The sequence below is a fragment of the Neopelma chrysocephalum genome, unplaced genomic scaffold, assembly GCF_003984885.1.
Source record: "Neopelma chrysocephalum unplaced genomic scaffold, ASM398488v2 Primary Assembly neopelma1_26, whole genome shotgun sequence".
Classification (NCBI taxonomy): domain Eukaryota; kingdom Metazoa; phylum Chordata; class Aves; order Passeriformes; family Pipridae; genus Neopelma; species Neopelma chrysocephalum.
In genome coordinates, this window is record NW_020897695.1 from 20,133,740 (window position 1) to 20,152,592 (window position 18,853).

At 43.5% G+C, this 18,853-nt stretch overlaps 1 protein-coding gene across 3 annotated transcripts in view; it reads right to left on the reverse strand.

The window, feature by feature from the left end:
• The window catches only part of VOPP1 (VOPP1, WBP1/VOPP1 family member), a 79,281-nt gene that overhangs the window by 47,754 nt on the left and 12,674 nt on the right, over positions 1-18,853 (reverse strand). Inside the window, exons 1-2 of one of the 3 annotated variants that reach the window (XM_027675806.1) lie at positions 14,072-14,517; positions 10,569-10,679 (exon numbers count right to left, since the gene is read on the reverse strand). The exons of 1 other annotated variant lie outside the window; for it this stretch is intronic. In XM_027675806.1, the coding sequence (XP_027531607.1) occupies positions 10,569-10,679; positions 14,072-14,122 (162 nt within the window). In that variant the 5' untranslated portion in view covers positions 14,123-14,517. Of the gene's footprint in view, positions 1-10,568; positions 10,680-14,071; positions 14,518-18,853 lie in introns of those variants that run through there. One more of the 3 variants, XM_027675807.1, reaches the window with a different exon arrangement.

Sequence of the window (18,853 nt, forward strand, 5' to 3'; positions counted from 1 at the left end):
TGGAAGATGTATAGTTGGAGAAGCTGTTACCATGAATACAGCATATATATCAAAGTCTAGGACATCATAAGAAAGAATTTCTCCTCCAGAACAACATAAAGCACTGAAAGAGAATGGAATGCTGATTTTTTTTCTGCAGTTGAAGAGCCAGATATTCAAGTCAGGTACATGATGTAGTTTTGCCACCTCTAGCACAAGTTCTAGGCACAGGTATCTGAGTGTGAGCACCTCTGTCCCTGCGGGTCCTGGCAGACCTCCAGGCAGAAGCTGTACACAGTCCAGCAGCAGGACACCAGCCCTGCTGGCTGTAACCATCATGCTGGCTCCGCAGGCTAAGCTGACACACGTACAAGCTCTCAGGCACAAAGGTGGCATGTCCCCACCATCGACTGGCTGCAAAAATATCTACCAGGCTGAGAGAGGGTCAGGTCCAGACAAATTTGGCAAGCCTGTATAGACAGGGAGATCAAACACCTTGGAAGAGTCATTTGTTCATACGGACAGCTTTACAGTCAGATCTCAGTCCTTCCTCGAGACCCAGCTGTTTACAACCCTCATAAGTGAGGCAGTCACATTCAGGGAGATGTCTAGGGAGTCATTAGCAGGGCTAGAGCAACTCTTGCTGACAGTGTGACTTCAAGTGCCATCCCTACCACTGCGAATAAGGCTTCCGAGCATTCTCTAGGCAGTATCAGGAAAGCCAGTATTAATTGTCCTTGTTTCACATCATGTTTAAATGTTCTTGCTTGAAGGAAAGACTTTTTACAAAGGGTTCCTGCTTTCAAGCCTCTCTAGATCTTTTTTAAAAGCTTGTTGCAGGAACATTTCAAAAGGAAACTTCTTAAAATTATTAATTTGGCTCCATCAGGCACTTCCAGAGACAACAGGATATTTGCTGACACTACCCTTTTCTTTTTTTCCTCTGTCAGATTTGCTTTTGGAAATCTATTTAACTGAATCTATTTAACTGAGCTTGAACTTCATAAGGAATTTAATATCTTTACAGTCTATTTTCTTCAAAAGGAACAGATGACCAATTACGGTCCACGTTAAAACTCCAAAACATGTAACCCATTATCCTTCTTCCCACCAGTGAGAGTTGTGCCATCACATCCGATTCAACTGGCACACTCCAGCTGAACTCCAGGGTTCTTGTCACAAACTAGCAACTCGCATTGTCAAAGCCTGCATTTGGAGGTCCCAGAACATAGAACATAATACTCCTACTAAAATGAATCAGATTATATATGCTGCATATGGCATTGGCAAGGCAGACAAAAGTAAAGCAAAATCTTATACCTTGTCTCTGCACCAGATCTAAAAATTGTCTTCATATCTTTTTATATCATATTTACATACCTTGAGCCCTCTTATCGAAATGAAACTAAGAATTAATCTTTTTCTTTCATCCTAGGCAGAAGTTTACAGACATACGTCAATTGATGCAAATGAGATATCTCAGCTTCACCAGTTTAAAAAACTTACAGTAAATGAATTTTGGCTTCCTCATCTTTTCACTACTTCATACTTGCCTATCAGACTGGATAGAATTATTCTTAATGCATCTGCACAGTTGCAAATTAAAAAGTTTTCACATCACAGAAGCTCCCACAATAGCTCTCACAGCTCCTTACATGCTTTTGCACAAAACCTCTCAACTTCACTGACATCTTTTTCTAGATGTGTAGTTTGAGACTGAAAAATTAAGTCCATTAAGCATCTGAGAATTTACACGGTGTCATAATAATTCCATGTTATCCATGGTCTGTGCCTGTCCTTGTCCTTTACAGTTCACAGAGATCTGCACATGCAGTCTCTTCTGCCTACTTTCCATCTACATTATGCAACAACCATATGTTTATTAAAAACATTCCCCTTACATTCCTTTGCCCGACAGCAACAGCAGCGCATTCCAGGGTTGATATCCTACTAAAAGGAGGAGGCATAAATATAAAGGAGAAAGGGTCTGTACAAAATGCAACCCTCTGTAATGAGGAGTCACCCATTCTGCAAAGGGAATTCTCAGGTGAAGCAGCAAGCTGAACCCTCAAATCTCTAGCCTAACATGCAAAAAGGAGAAAAAGCATGCAAGGAAATAGATATTCAGGCAAAAGGGACAGGATGGAAATCTGATCTCTTTCAAATAAAAATTATTTGAAACTATATTTTTTTTAACCTGTATCCAGCGCATAATTGCAATACATGAGAAACGGATTTATAAGACACTTTTAAGTGCAGATGGTATGGCCTTTCCTTCTGCAAGTAGGGTAAAATAAAGAAATGATAGAAGAGGCAAAACCCATGTGGGAAGTGGATGTGCCAGGGCTGAATCATAGATGGAACTTAAGAAAGCCTAGAAAAGAAACAGAAGAGGAAAGTACAGAAAAAGCACTTTAAAAAGTGAACAGGGACCTAGCAGCCAAGGAAGTGGAAACTATTGCAAATTATGAAATCAATAACACAGAAAAGAAGAAGAAAGCCATCCTAAGCCAAGAGGGGTGGAACAACAGTCCAACAACAAGGCCAGGAGGAGGAGGAAACCAGGTCAGAGCTGTAGGTGGAGAGAGGATTAAATGGCAGCTTGAACGTAAGGTTAAAGAGCTTGAGCTTCAGGCAGCAAGAGATGAGGAGCTGATAAAGCAACTCAAGGAAGAGAAGACATTGTAGCTGCAGCAACGAGAAAAGGTGGCAAACTGTACCTTCAGGACAGTGAACGGGAGGGCAAATTAAAATCACACAAAAGAAAAAAAAAAAGAAAAAAAAAAAACAAACACCAAAAACAGCAGCCACTCAGACTCCAGCAGCTGAGCTGAGAACTGCTGGAACATTTTCAGAGTCAGGACTGATGTTCCCAAATGAACCACTTGTGTTCACAAGAGTTTCTTTTGCTCACTTCCTCTCCCCGCTACAATCTCTCATGGAGCTTCCTGCCTTCTCCCAAGCTATCCCTAGCTCACCCCTGCACAACCTTCCTAGGGCTAAGAGACTACAAGGAAAAGCACCCATCTCCTCCCCAGTTTCTCTCTGAAGACTTCAATTAGCACTGCAGAGGTCTCACCAGCTTTGGCTGCATCTGATTTTTTCATGAGTCACCTTCTCTTCTGTAAGCAAGGAATAAATCCACGAGCAAGTAGGAGCTGGGCTGAAGCGCACATGGTCTTCTCAGTTGTCTCAAACCAGCCTAGGAGGGTCCTTGCTCCTCACCAGGGTCCTGGAAATTGTCCAGCCCCTCACAGACACTTCATAAGGGCGGGGGGGGGAGGGGGCGCAGGCAGGTGGTACTGGCAACTTCAGCATGAAAAACAGATACACTGGGAAGCAAGAGAAAGCTGAAACCGCCCAAATTCATGGAGAAGCAACATGTGTTCCCACCTCCATCATCTCCTCCGCCTATGCACTGCATGTCCTCATCAGGATGCCATGAACAACTAGCACAGGCTCATCAAGAGCAGTTTTATACCTTCACCATACCTGCAGATCAGGTCACACCACACTATGGGACAAGGGGAACAGGAGCTAATGTGTCTCACCAGAGCAGCACAGGAGTGATGGAGCTGGGGAGTCTCAGTCCAAACACACACATCGCAGGCACAAGTATTTCACCCTGTGCCACTGCCCAGCACCCACTGTTTCCAGCACTTAATCACTGTGGATGGCTATCACAGAAATAAATGCATATTCACAAGCTATTCTTAGCATTCACCAGAGAGGCGATTACCAAATTACCCAGTTACATAATCTTTTATATAATCACTACAATGCTTTTCTCCTTATGCAACATGGACAGTGACCACAACCAGCTGAAGAAGCTGCTTCCCCAAGGAGAGCTCCACCAGCAGCACCATGGGTGGATGTGCCGGCTACTGCAGGTGCACGGGTGAGCGACAGCAAGAGCTGCCTCAGCAACCAGACTTTTCAGAACCAGCAATGTACAAACATGTGCCTTCAGCCCAGGGGAGACACCGCCATCCCTGCCCACAGTGCTCCAGAAGCTGCACAGAGCAAAGATCACCTGCACCTCAGGCTGGTTCAGATGCCAAAATCAAAGGCACCCAGTGCCCTCCAGGCAGCCTGTCCCAGCACTCAGTAGAAGCAAGTGCGATGTCTCCATTGACTTTTAGTGGCCTTTGGATGGGGGCCAGCATTAGGGCTTCAATAAAAATAGGAAGTCAAGATTACTACAGAATTAAAACAAGCTTAATCCTAATCCCCCGGCTTTGTGACACAGCCATGCCTGTGGTTTTCATCCACAGGGAAAGCCAGGTGAAGCTGCAACCTAAACGTGCTCCCACATGGTGCCTTGTGACAGGCACACACAGAGCTGGCAGTGTGGGTCAGCATAGCCACTCTGGGCAGTTTCACCAGCCAGGTTTTGGGCATACTCCAATGTGTCTCCTACAGCATATTAAGGATACTGTTCAATGCCTTCTAGGAACACTGCAGATACCTACACAGACAATTGCCACATAGACGGTGTAGCAAGACCCAACTTCCTAACATTCACCCAAGGTTTTAAGAAGTCAGCATCAAAAGCACTATCCACAGCATGCAAGAAGACAAAATTTAAGTCCTGGACTTTTGAAAATAGAAGCTCCAAGATCCACAGATCATCTGAAGATCCTGAAACAGCTTTCCATCACCATGCTGCAAGTTCAGCATAAAGTTCTGCTAGCTGCACGGTGCTGGCATTATGGGAAAGCCCCAAACTGTGAAGTTCCTCAAGAACAAGGTATTAACATTGCTGAAAACCAAAGACATAGTTCTGTAAATACCAAGGGAACAGAAGACAGAACAGACTAACAACTTCGATCTTAATTCACCACTTCCAACTGACACTCAAACCCAAAGGCATCTGCCTTAACTTTTTCTCAAGATTATGCAACTTGTAGTACCTGGCCATTATTAGGCACTTACACCTCCTCTGCTCCCTAACTTTCCTAGATATATACATCATCCTAAGAAATATGCAGGCAAACCCCCAGTCTTAGTGTAACACAATATGCTTTATGCAGGGACACACAGCACACAAGTTGGGGAACAGAGACCACTACTGTTTCAGCTACAGAAAAAAAGTGTAAGATAATATTAAGCTGTTTCAATACTATCTCAAACTACAGGATGACCCAGTTCTGAAGAGGTTTAACCCAATCCAATATGTTATTATTATTTCTGCATCACAGCCAGGAGATGTGAGTTGCTTTAGTCAAAAAGCAGATCAGATCAGAACCAGGGTCCCTGACACCAAACCCCACTGCGCATGTTAGTACCCACAGTAACAGCACTGCTTGACAGCTCAGGATCAGCAGGCATCCTCAGCACCTTTGCTGCTCAACCACTGAAAATCATGATTATCATTAGGGATATATGCTTGGGATAAGCAAAAGAACACTCAAGATAGGAGCAGCTTATGTCAGCATAAAAGAAAAGCAAACCATGTAAAAGTAACCTAAAACTTCTTACTTCTTCCTCTTCCTGTCCTTTTATTTTTTTTAGGCTAGACAACTACCTGACCATTTGAAGGCACCATATTTAGACAGTGTGGGTCCTCCTCTGTTTTGGATTGAAATCCTGCCAAACTTAATGACAGTTGAACAAATGAACATGAACTTTTATACCCGTTACCCTTCCTGTACTGGGTTAAACCCCTGGCTCCAAATGCAGCAGGGAGGTAGGGCCCTGAGCTGGGAACTCACACTGTAAGAGAGCCAGCAGTGAATTCCTGGATCTCACACCAGTATTGAGATAATTATCTGCAGCGATAAGCAATGCATTTTTCTCCCCAGGGAGCAGAAATGAAAGAAAATACTTGCTTGACTCATCCTTGCCTGGTTCTTGCATCAAAAGCTGAAGCACACAGTCACTACACTTCCACTACCGTGAGAAGTGCCTGCTCTGACTTTCCACATTTACAGATATATCATGAGGAAAGCAGAAAGGAATTTACTATGTTTACAGGTTTTCTATCCACTTCAGTGAAGAGATTTAATGATATTGGGAGAAATAACACACTGAGTTAAACCTGAGCAATTCCCAAGGTACAGACCCTTTACACTGTCTGTTGTCATACCTAAATGGGACTGCACAGTTGAATATCAATCTGTTGTGTTGACACTAAAGGGACTGTACTAAAACCAGCAATGTATAAACACCCAGACTTCTCTGGTTAGACAGGGAGAGTCTCTTGCCCAAAAAGACTCAGACCAGGACACACAAAATAATTTTGTTGGTCTACCTACATCCACAGACATGCATGCAGAAAGACACAACTGTGCCAGCCAAAAAAAAAAAAAATCACAGGCACACTATCTGGTCTTAACCATAAAGTGGCACAAGCCTGTCACCGCTGGCAAGACCAAGCTAAGCAGAGTAGGTCTACAAAAGCATCATCTTCCCTTGGGTGGCAGAGCCATTGAGCCCCAAGAGGATGAACAGTGCAACAAAACGCCCCTCTCACATCAAGTATAACACACACTGCCCATGGTCTTCAGTCTGCTGTCAGTGAGATTCTTGCCACCTTCCCACATGTCCACATTCCTCTCATATTAATTTCATTTCAAGGTTCTCCAGTTCTTCATGCTCTAAGGGAAGATCCAAATGGACTGGAATGCATGTAACTAGAAAGGCATAAAGAAAACATTAAATGGAATTGCCTTAGAAAGACAGATTTGTTGAGGTACTGGCTGCATACTTGGGGTCCATGATCCTCACTTCTAATTCCACCAGCACAAGACCTGAGAAGGAAGGATCCATCCTCAAAACTATTGCCAGCTATTTAGTTGCATGATGCCTATCAATTTCAGAGGTGAGAGACCAAGCCATCTGGCATACCATCATTCCTACTCCAGCTGGAAAGGATGAGCTGCTTACAGAGGGCTCGAGTGCAGCCAGGGCTGGAGTATAGGCACACTCCCACCAACCCTCTTCATCAGCCTTCACAAATGGCCATTTCCCATTGCCATTGAAATTTGAAACTAAGGCCCAGATCACTTCACAGTCACTTCCACTGAAAGGACAAGGTTTTTTCTTTCAGACCTCCAAACAAGAGTGATGGAGTGAAGTGTACAGCAGAAGATTGCTGTGTTTGCAGTTTCCCACTGGCTGAACTGGAGCACAATGGACCCTCCCACGCTGCAACTGATGCTGGACCTTCTTCAGAAGGACAGTCTCCAGCCATGACCCCCTCCCACCCCACAGATGGGAAAGGCTGGGGATGTCATTAGCTCCTGGTTAAGCACTTCTGCTCCGACAGACACTTGGCAAGCAATTTGGGAAAATGATAGGACATCATCTGGAAAAGTTAATCTCATCTAATGGCATCTTTCGGGGGGGGGGGGAGGGTGAGGGAAATCAGACTCTGCTAGTTTTCCCTTCTAGCAGAGTATGGCAAAGGTCTGCATGATTGCCTTTGATTTGTCCAGGGACACAGCTTAGCAGTGGATGTGGCTGTGTTAAGTTTACCACTGGACTTAATGATCTTAAAGGTCTTTTCCAAACAAGAGGATTTTATGGTTTCCATTAGGAAACACCAAATGTATTGAAATAAGAAGTGTGCTACCAAAATGAACAGTCCTGCTCCAAGCCATACATTCCCCCTCTTCTCTTGCAGCAAGTTTCATGATACTACAACCATGGCACAAACCCCTGCTGAACCAATGGAAAACTATTGCCTCATGCTTTCCCCCCCACCATTCTCTTTTTGGTGGCTTAATCATTCATAGCATCAGTGGGTTGATACAATCCTTTTGTGGCTGCATGGTCACTAGACCTGGGGAAATCATAAAACAATGCATTAGAGACTACGCTTGCCAGCAATAACCTGTGCCTTCACTGGATGAGATACAGGTTAGAAACCACTTCTTGTCAATTCCTTTCCTTTTAAAAATTTACCAGACTGAAAGCTGAGTCATTGAGAAAGAGGAAGAGATTTTTTAGCTGAGCTATTTAAAACACAGGTTCAGTTAACAACTATTTAGCACGAAGCTGAAGACACATTTGAGAAGAAAGACATTTTTAACTCACCAGTTAAACTCTTTCACTTAATATGTGAGACACCTGTCAAGATACACTGTTCTCAAAAAGGAAAAAAAGCATTCAACAAACCCAGACCCCCATCTCACACCCTCCTGAAATACCAGGCATGGCATTCCATCTCATATATTACCATACTGATATCGAGAAAGTGATAATGTCCGTTATTTAAGACCTTAGCTCTCCCTTGTCCTGAAAGTGCTATTTAATGCCCAAGGTCCCAGGCTGTGTCACCAGACTTCAGACAGACCTAAGATTCGTTTTCCAAAAAGCACTATTCAGGCAAAGAAAACACAATTGTTTTCAAAAGGCTTTGCCTCCTGCTAGTCTAAAGAGAGTTTATATTTGCCATAACAAACTAACAAGATTTCAACAAAAACTCCAGCAAAACAAACTCTGGAAACACCTGCATTGTTGAGGATACAAAGCAACACAGCATCTTCGAAAATTAGACCCAAAATGTAAAACGTGCTAGATTTCTGTAATGATTTTTCATAGGGATTTTACTTTATATCACAACAAATTTGAAGTCCCAGCAAGATACAAATTTTTGCTTTAAATTCTGTAGCATACACTCAAGCATTAATCTGTTCCTGCCTGTAAACTCAGCCTAGACAGATGACCACAGCAAGCCTATACATGGGCATACTCATTCCAGTTTTCCTAAGACTCTTTCTAGTGGAGTAAACAAAAATAAATTTGTATTAAACCAAAGTTTCCATTCAGCCATTTTTCACTGACTTTAGCTAAGCCCACTTTAAAAGAGCACCTGAAGTCTAAAGGTTTGCTTTGGTCAAGTTTAACACATCCTTTCAGCCATCTTCATTAGCTGAGTGGAAAGTACCAAGAGAAAAGAGAGTCAGAAGACTTCCCTTTTATGGAGATAGCATAACGGAAAGTGATAAATATTTTTGACTGCTGTAAAAATATAAACAGATTTTATAGATGCTTTTTCTAATTTAAACAAACAAACAAACAAACAAACAAAAACAAAACAAAAAACAACTAAGCCCAAAAAAACCCACTGCATCTCACAGCTATTTGCATCTCCCCTTAGAGAATGTAAATGGCACTCAGCCACCATTCCCTTCCCACAGTGAACACGAATTTGTCTCCTCCTCAGCAGGAGCAAAGTGAGAAAAGTGTGCAAGCTCAGTCCTCCCGCTGGGAAATCACAGCCCATCTCCCTGCTGTCAAGAGACAGGGAAGACTTGCCAGCACCAGTTGGATCCTCAAACTATAAATCATAAGTAAGTTCTTTCCTGCCTTCACTCAACAATGCAGGAGCTCCTTTGCAACCAGCTAGAGGACGGTAAGGAAAAAAAACACCAAAAATTGTTTAAGCTGCTAAGTGCATTATGTAGCTAAAACCAAGAAGCAGGAAAGGGTTGGAGGACACATTTACATCAACAATTCTCTTGCAGAATTTTTGGGATAGACTTCTCCCCTTATTCTTTCCCAACCCCCACTGACACAACACCCACAAGAGTTAAAACATCAATAGGACAGTATCAGTGGGCTTCCACAGAGAGGGACATCATAGAGACAACAACCATGGTGTGCACGCACATTCATACATTCAAGGGTACATACATTCTTATAACACATATATATATAAAGGAAAACCCAACCGCTAATGGATAGAAAAAAATGCCAGAAACAGGAGATGCAGTGGGCGGGGTGGTCCCCATAATCCTCACAACTTTTTCAACTCTGCCTGTGCCTACTATGATCAAAATGTGTGGGTCTTTTCTTCAAGAATGGTAAGTTTGCTTATCTTAATGTTTTTGTTCCTACAAGGATTTATAAAAACAAACAACAAACAAAAACCACAAACAAACCTAACACAAACCTCCTCAGGAAGGACAGAAATTTTAGGTTTCTCTGATTTGATAAAATCTGTCCTATTGAAGTCCACTTACAAAAACAATACTAAAAAGCTCAACACATCAGTTACCCAACTGAGAACCACCAGCCAACTTTGCTTTTATTTAAACAAATCTTGTATGACAGACTGTCGGGAGTATTTGAATTTTCCTTCAAGATAACACACTTTGCTGTTCCTATGACATGTCCATTCTCTTAATCTTTTAAAAAAGGCACTCGGCTCTTATGCATTATCTTTCATCTGACAAATTAATAAGAAAAGGACTAATCTGATCACTTTTTTCAATCATCCAATTATCAGTTTCCATCAGCATCCACACTAGAATTCTCAGTAATGAGAAACTCAGTGTGAAGAAATATCAATGCCACTATATCCAAAAGTGATATTCTCGATTTTGGACAGCCAGGTGGAAACCTTTGCGGAGGGATTCTCACCCACAGCTCACACCTCCTACAGTGACTACTGTAGGTGTCAGCTTATCTTAATCGAGAGCATTAAAAAGCTTGACTTAAATATTCAGTTGCACTTGCTCCTAGATTCCTCTAGACACAACATATGGGCCAACCAGAGGCTTAGGTACCGAAATTATTTTGGAAGTTGAGGCTACCCAGCAAGCTACTCTGCAGCAGTAACAATAAAACACCTTTATTACCACTGCAGCACAGACAGGGTCCTCTGTTGGGTTGAAACAGCTCCATTCAGCTTCCACATCCTTGAGCTGAGTCTCAGCCACTGAGCTCTCCTCCATCCAGCACTTCTGCAGCTGGTAGGAGAGAAAGCAAGTACTCAGTCTGAGAAGTAAGCCCCACAGAGACACTCTGATGCCCTCATTCTGGCTGAAAATAAGCTCGCTTCATCGTCAAGGGGGTGGGGGGACTGCCTGCTTAGTTTTATTTTTTCCCATTCCAAAGATATCACTATTCATTAAAGTCACATTTAAGCTCAGACAGCCAAAGCCCTTGGGATCACCAATAAAAGAGAAGCAGAAAATCTTGATATATATACTCAAAACAGACATCACTTTAAGGACCTCCTCAAAGTTTTCCATAAAACTGAGAGCCACTGAGACAAAACACAGTCCTCTTGATGGAACCAAAAGCCGTGCTAGCAAGACCACTGGTTATTTGTGAATGCTGAAATCACATAACGTGGTACCACTGGCATACCAGACATCCAGGCTCCGTGTGGAAAAGGGCATTTCAAGCAACTGCAGTTAATAACACACTGCTACCTCCAAGTAGCCAAATTAACTTGAAAATGACAGATAAAGATTCAACAGTCTTCATTTCTTCCTGCAGGAACCAAAATTACCTGTCAAGTTATCCACCTCATTTTGGCTTCCTCGTTAAACTGTTCAACTGCAATTATGTTGTGAGCAAAACCCATGGCATCTTTGGCTTTTCTCCCCCAACAAGGTCTTCTCAGAGCAGTTTCCTGGAAGCTGGGGCTGGAGATTTTTCTTCCATCACGATCTTTGTGCTTACAGTGAAAAACCCTCATCAAACCAGAAAACTCAAAATTAATTACCCTCTCCTACCACCAGTGCTCTGAGTGTTTCTGTAATTAGTGTATCTCAAGCTCTTCTAGAGAAAGGACTGGCACCCTACCATCAAGAGCCAGCAATTTCTTACATGTAAATGCTGCTTCGATAGCAATGCCTTTAGTCACCTTTGTGAAACTAACCCACCAGCACATGGCAAGTGCCTTCCCCTGCCCCTCAGTCTTTCTTTTGAACCTTCTGCTTTTAAACCAGGAACAGCAAACCATCACTTCCTCGTGGGAATCTGGCACAGTCAGCTACCGACTAGGCTTCAACCTGAAAGCCACAAACACACATGCTCGCCACAACCAAACTCACACCCACCATGAATTTAATGTATGCTTACTTGTGAAGCAGTTTATTCCTTTATCAATATAACCAGAAACAGTGTTTTTGCATGCAGAACATCTTGCAACATGTATTTTGTGTCATTTAACCAAGGAAAACTTGGTTAGAATCAGTTAACTTGCAAATTGCTCTGAAGGACTAAATGGCTTCCTCTTCATAGTATTTAGGTAACAGTCAAAGCTTTTTGCAAAATGATGAACGAAAAACATATTCCTCAGCTCATGCTTTGTTCAATAATAACCAAGATCATATTGAAGCTGCAAATAGATTTAAAACAATTGCAGCAACGCTATTTCAGATAATATCCAGGACAGAATTTTGTACAGAAGACAGTGAAAGTTTCATATATTAAAAACCTTCAAAACAACCAGATGTCTCTGTTTAAGTTATTTAAACCCCCAACACCCTGTTTCTGGGCCTTTTTTTCCTGTAGAATACAACTTTATTTATATAACATCTCATTTTAATAGGCATCCTAAGCATTTCCAAAAAAAAAAAAATTCACAAAACCAGATGGCAAAACAAACATTCTAGATTAAAAGGAAACAACCCCACAATTAAAACCAGTACAAAAGCTTAAATAACAGCAACATTGGCTACATCCAAAGAGGATTTATGCAAATTACTTTTTTCAGGCACTAAGGATCTTTTTCAGCAGAATACACATTAAGAGACCAGAGACATCTAATCAAACAGATCCTGGAGGGGCGAAACCTTTCACAGTCTCAGATGAACAGAATCGCTCAGGGAAATTCGTTTCATTTAATTGACATTTTGCTATTCCTGCTTTCTGAAGAGCTTCTGCAGAGTCAAGAGCAATTGTGGACCAGAATCAGGGCCAGGTTTACAGCCGGGGTAACGAGATGCAGACCAATTAACTTGTAAAGAGTTACATTTATTTACATTAAGTGGTGATTTTGATCTGAGTGTTTTAATGGGACGATGCTGGATGACATAGTGGGCAACACATCAGAAATCATTCATCTACGTAGGTGGCATAAACATGTAGTAAACATAATTTTCATGAATTATATTCATTACTGAAAGCAGTAATTACACAGCCAGCACTCTGGTTTCCATGTATGGGGTTGGTGGTATGCTGTTTTTTAAAAAGAAATATTTCATTTTCTGTCTAAACTGCTCCATCACAGAGGCAACACAGCTCTCCACCTCTGACGTTTTTAGCTACACCACCTCTGGGCTTTATAAATGTAGAGATGTACCTAAGACAAGCCCACTGGTGCTTCCGAAGTCACCCCTGCACGCTGCCACCGCACATGTCCTGGCGATGACTCCAGCACGCTGTCACCGGGAGCTGCACATGGCAGGGTGCCCGCCATGAACCTGTCCCAGGGTGGCCACCCAGCCTGACCCCAGCCCCAAGGTTAAACCAAAGACCAAGTGATAGCTCGCCACCAGAAAACATCTGTGGATCTGCCTGCTGAAAAAAAAGAGCTGGTTTCCACAATCCCGTGATCTAGTGAGTGGCATCACTGCCCATGATAAGGAAGTTGAAACTAAATGATCTTTGTCTCTTCCAACCCGAACTATTCTATGATTCTGTAACTGCGTGGGACAAATACCTACTCCAGTTAATGAAAGATCCTAATTCCTTTTTTGTTGTTACTACGACAAGCTGCGCTACCCAGGCTTTCCTGGAAGTTTAACCACGCTGCTCAGTGCCGCCACGGCTCCTCCTGAGCTGATGCCGCCGCACCTCTTATCTACCTCGCAATGGACACTTTGCCCACTAAAGGACACTTAAAATGAAAACAAGAGATGCACTTTTCTCAAACCCTTGGAGAGTCAGCCAGCCTGTTGGGAACGGGCAGGTTCCAGCAGCCTGTGCCCCTGCCTACGGTTCCCGCGCTACTCTGCTCCATCACACCGCGGATAATCTTCCTCTGATCCCGCAATAAGACACTGGACAGGAGGTGAGCCCGGCCGCCGCTAAGCCCGTAAACCACCGCACCGCAGCCCCCGCGGGCAGCGCAGCCCCGCCGGGTCTCGTCCAGCCCAGCCCGCACCTCCCCGCCGTTCCCACGCACTGCTGACCGCACACTGCCCGAGAGCCCGTAGAGCCACCCCTCTCCGGCAAAGGCATTAACCACAAAATAAATCATCTCCCCCGCACATCCCCCCGGTTGGGTGCGGGCTGCAGCCTCCCCCCGCCGGCCGCTCAGCTCCAAGCAGAGACCGACAGCGGATCCCCCCGGAGTGAACCCAGGGCTGCCGCAGGGAAGCGCCCCCTCCCCGGCCCATCTCACCTCCCACAGCAGCGAGAGCAGAAGCGCGACCCCAGGCTGGAAGCGCTTCATCTCTCCTCCTCCTCCTCCTCCTCCTTCTCCTCCTCCCGCGGCGGCGGCGGGTTCGCCGCTCGGGCTCAGGCGCGCACGGGCACTGCCAGCCCCGCCATCCCCGACGGCGGGGGAGCTCCGGGCAGTGGCGCGCACGGCGGGATGACGGGCAGCCCGGGGGAAGGGGCGACGAGCAGCCCACGCCGGGGGCAGACTGACGAGGCGGGGTAGAGCGCCGGCAGGGCGGGGAGGAGGCGGGGAAGCTCCGCGGCAGGGCGAGGGCGGGCTGACCCGCCAGTCCCCGCCGACAGCCGAGGTCGAGGTCGAGGCGAGGCGGAGGACGACGCGGTGCCCGAGCGGAAGGCACAAAGAAGCCGGACCCCGCCGCGGCTGAGGGCGGGGAGCGGAGCCGGCCCGCCCCGGCCCCGCCCCGCGCCCTGCCCGGCCGGGAGGGGGCGGCGGCGGCGGCGGCGGGGTGAGTACCCCGCACCTGCCCCCGCACCTGCCACCAGGGGACGGTAACGGGCTTCGCGGGGGCGACTCCCCTCCGCGGGAGAGCGACCTGCTGGAGTGAGTCCAGAGGAGGCCACAAAGATTCTCAGAGGGTTGGAGCACCTCTCCTATGAAGACAGGCTGGTAGAGTTGGGACTATTCAGCCTGGAGAATAGAAGGCTCTGGGGAGACCTCATAGCAACCTTCCAAATACTGAAAGGTGGCTTGTAAGAAATATGAGGATGGACTTTTTACCTGTAGTGATAGACCAATGGGCAATGGTTTTAAACTGAAAGAGAGTAGAGTTATATTGTACATATGGAAAAAATTTTTTACAGTGCGGATGGCGAGACACTGGAACAGATTGCCTAAGAAATTGAGGATGCCCCATCCCTGGAAGTGTTCAAGGCCAGGTTGGGTGGGGATTTGTGCAATCCAATATAGTGAAAAATGTCCCTACCGGTGACAGGGGGGTTGGACAGAATGATCTTTGCTGGTCCCTTCCAACCCAAATCATTCTGTGGTTCTGTGATTCTATGAGATGCTGCCTCCGTCAGCCTGGTGGGGGGGAACAGTAGGTGTGTGTCTAGGCTTAGCTGTAAAATACGTTTCAGTTAATTATTAACACACACATCACTACCGAGTTTAGCTTGAGAACCAATAAAGCATTAGTTTTGGGGTTTTTTTCTCAGCTAGGGCAAGAAAAGCTAGGAAAAAGTACTGCTGTTTTTAACCAATAGACATATTAGCAAGAGTGAGATTGAAGCAATGGGCTGGAGGAAGTGGAAGCCGCACAGTCTGTAAGTATATGCATCCTAGTGCATAGTTTATTATCTAGCCTAGATAAGGGTGTGGATATCCCATGCTATAAAATTCTTTCCAGGCCAAGATAAGCTGAAAAAAGAAAACCATCTCCTGACCTAGGAATAAACAGTTTTGTATTTCATTTCAGTCATATCTCGGCTCCCCTAAGTGATGTCTTCTTTCATTTCCACCCAGCTTCAAGGAACCATCTTCATCCCCTGGGAAAGCCCACTAGCTTTAATGGAGTTTGAGTACAAATGAACTTAGCCCCGCATGTGGCATTTTCTCAGTAAAAGTGCAAGTTGCCACAGAGCCCCTTAGAGCTTGTCTAGGCAATAAATGAACACTTTCCATCCACTGTGCTGCAGCTTGACAGCAAGGCAGGCAGAGCACATGCACCATGCCATGGTGACACAGCAGAGAAATAAGATAAGGCTTTTGTTGGAGGCAAGGTCCCTAGGTAGAAAACAGCCCCTTCCTTCACATCCTGATTCTAGTCTCTCTTCAGAGCTTACGACTCCAGACCTCCCAGAATCTGTGCATAGAAACAAATATATATATTTAAAAATAAAATAAAATAGTTTCAGGAGCAGTAGGAGTAATGAAGCTTTATTTTATCTGATTAAGGCTTGCACTGCAGCTGAAATATTCCTAATATCCTTCTTCTCTGTGGAATCTTAGGTGTTTTTCAATAATATTGCCATCTTTCTCTCATTAGAGGTGCCAATATTAACATATTTCTTTTACTCAGCCACCTCTCTTTCCTGAAGCATAAAAGCATACATTATTTTTGAGACTGCCACTCCTCGTCAATTTTTCTTTTTCAAATTGAGTAACAGATATAAAAATTCCTAGGGGGCACCCACAGTGCGTATAGATGCATGTATTCTCTAGACATTATTTCTTTTGAACCAAGACTGGTGAATATTTTTAAAGAATATAGTACTTATAAATTGATTTTATTGAACGCTTTCTTGTTTATGTTGAAACAGTTGTTTCTAATCTAATACTATTGAGAAATACTCAATTCCACAAGGGCTGCATGTGAAGTAGGTAATAACTTTATTATGAACAAATACAATACTTTCATTGCTTCCCCACATGAACTGTAAATAATTATGAATTACTACAATTTTCTCTTTATTAAAATATTCCACTACCTTCTTCACAGGCTATTAAAAATTAGCCAAATTCATAGTTGTTTTCCAAACTCTGTATTTTAAGAATCGGATCACCTCAAATATATTTTGAGAATTTTTTCTTTATAATTATGTAAATGGTACTAACCTTTGTCAGTAAGTAAAAGAAAGCCCTTTTAAATTACCTAAAATATTCAGTAAATGTCTAAAGCCTTTCAAAATCATAATTGGTATATGTTGAGAAACCACACTAGCATTATTCATTTAAAAATAGGTAGGAAAAATATTCATGAATGCAGCAATAACCAGCCAAGACAAACATAATGTTATATTTCTGTAGCTTCCATATCTTGTTCAAAGCTGTTTGTTTTTCCAGGGTGTGTTTAAAAAAAAAAAAAAAGGAATACCAATTTTTTCTAACTATCTAGCTGTTTAAACAAAGGTGTATCTCTTGGCAGAATAATGGTTAAATTATTGCCCAACTTCCCAGAATAAAGACTAAATTTTTTTCATGACTTGCACCACTAACTACTCATCGTGATTGATTTTAAATGAAACACGACTAAGGACTCGTTGAAGTTTCAACAACCTACTCCAAATCCAGTAGCGTATTAACACCAACGCCTCCATCCTAAATAATTATGTTTCAGTAAGTGTCTGTGGAGGTTTAGAGGGATGATCCAGACATAGTAGCTCTATTTCCAATGATAATGTAAAAGTTTATACCTCCTACAACTTAGTTTTTCTGTGGAAGGATGTTATTGAGCTGAGAGGCACTGATCAAAAAGATGTAACCCAATTTGTCTTTTAGTATTCTAATACATCCATCAATCTTCATTAATGTCTGAAAAGTGCATGAAGAGGTCAGTTTTCCATAACTAGTGACATTAAGTAAAACTCACTAAACTGAAACAGGATGACTGCTTACTGGACTGTACTTTGAGACCTCCAAATGAGAGTCCATGGTAACCATACTCACTATATACTAGCACACTAGAAATCTGTGGCCACTTGAAACACCATTTACAAGAAATTATAACGTATTTAACAGATATGCTAAGAAATGAAGGATGGAGTGATTATCTATAAGCTACCCTACCTGGGCTCCCAAAGAACAGCCCCACTGTTAACACCCTGTGACTTTCAGGCTTTCTTGATGGAGTCAGATATTTGTCCATCATATTAAAGTAATAATTCCATAGCAAACAGTATTTTGAGAAGCAGCAACTACAAGATAAGCATTAGTATTCTAAAGGACAAAGTTTATTGATTAAACATACTACCCAATTCAACCAGAATAGCTGTGTCAATCAGATCAAATGCTTTTTTGTTCAGTTTTCTCAATCAAGACTGAGGTTTTACCCCCTCAGCAAAGGTACTAATGCTTTGTGTTAGAGAACTCAGGAGCTCAGAGGGATTTTTTTTTTCCTGCAAGATGGATCATTTGTAAATGCAAACTCTTTGTTTGCAGTCCATGGTGAAAGGACAAACATTGGCTTGCTGGAAGGATTAAGGAAGGTTAAGTTCATTCAGAGTACTGTTATAGGACCAAAGCTCATTGCCAATGAAACATTTAGGCTTTGAATTCCTATTTGGGCTCCTGTTATTGATTTCAGTGAATAGTTAGAAGTCTAAACACATGCTATTGAAGTTAGATGTAGTCTGTGCTGCCTCAGACCTGAGCACAGTAAGCACGAAACACTGTCAAATTAGAGCAGTAACATTCCAAGCTACCTGCAAATGGTTTGTAAGGAGACAGAAGGAAAAGGTCTGGGCAGATGATCAAATCTGCCAGGGGAGGAGGGCAGGGCTGAATTGCACATGTAGGAAACAGGTAGATCAGATAAAGCAACCTATCTTTGGCCAGGCAGAATCAGAGACAAAAAACAAGTAAGATTTTGTCAGGAGTATCTGAAAGCCACAAGAGGGTGAGACGGAGTAGGATGAGACTCTGAAGAGAAATACATGGTGCAACAGAGCATGGTGGACATAAGCACTATGGTGCACAAAGGTGGAAATGGACTGAAACAGAGATTGCTAGTGGTGATATGTGTACCACTGATGGCCTCCAAGCCATAGAGTGGTAGTGGTGTGGGGCAGTTTGTGTCCTTTGGGAAAGCGAGAGCCTGCTCCAGAGGAATGGTAGGGGAAGAAGAAGAGGTAGTGCTTCTCCCATTATGGCCAAGCACAGAACCAAGAGCTGCTGCCTGCTATCACTGAGATTGAGCAAGCCAGCTGTACTTGATATATAGATATGTAATATACCAAACTGCTTTTTGTTCCAGAGTCTTTATTAGGCTGTACGGTAAACTGCAAA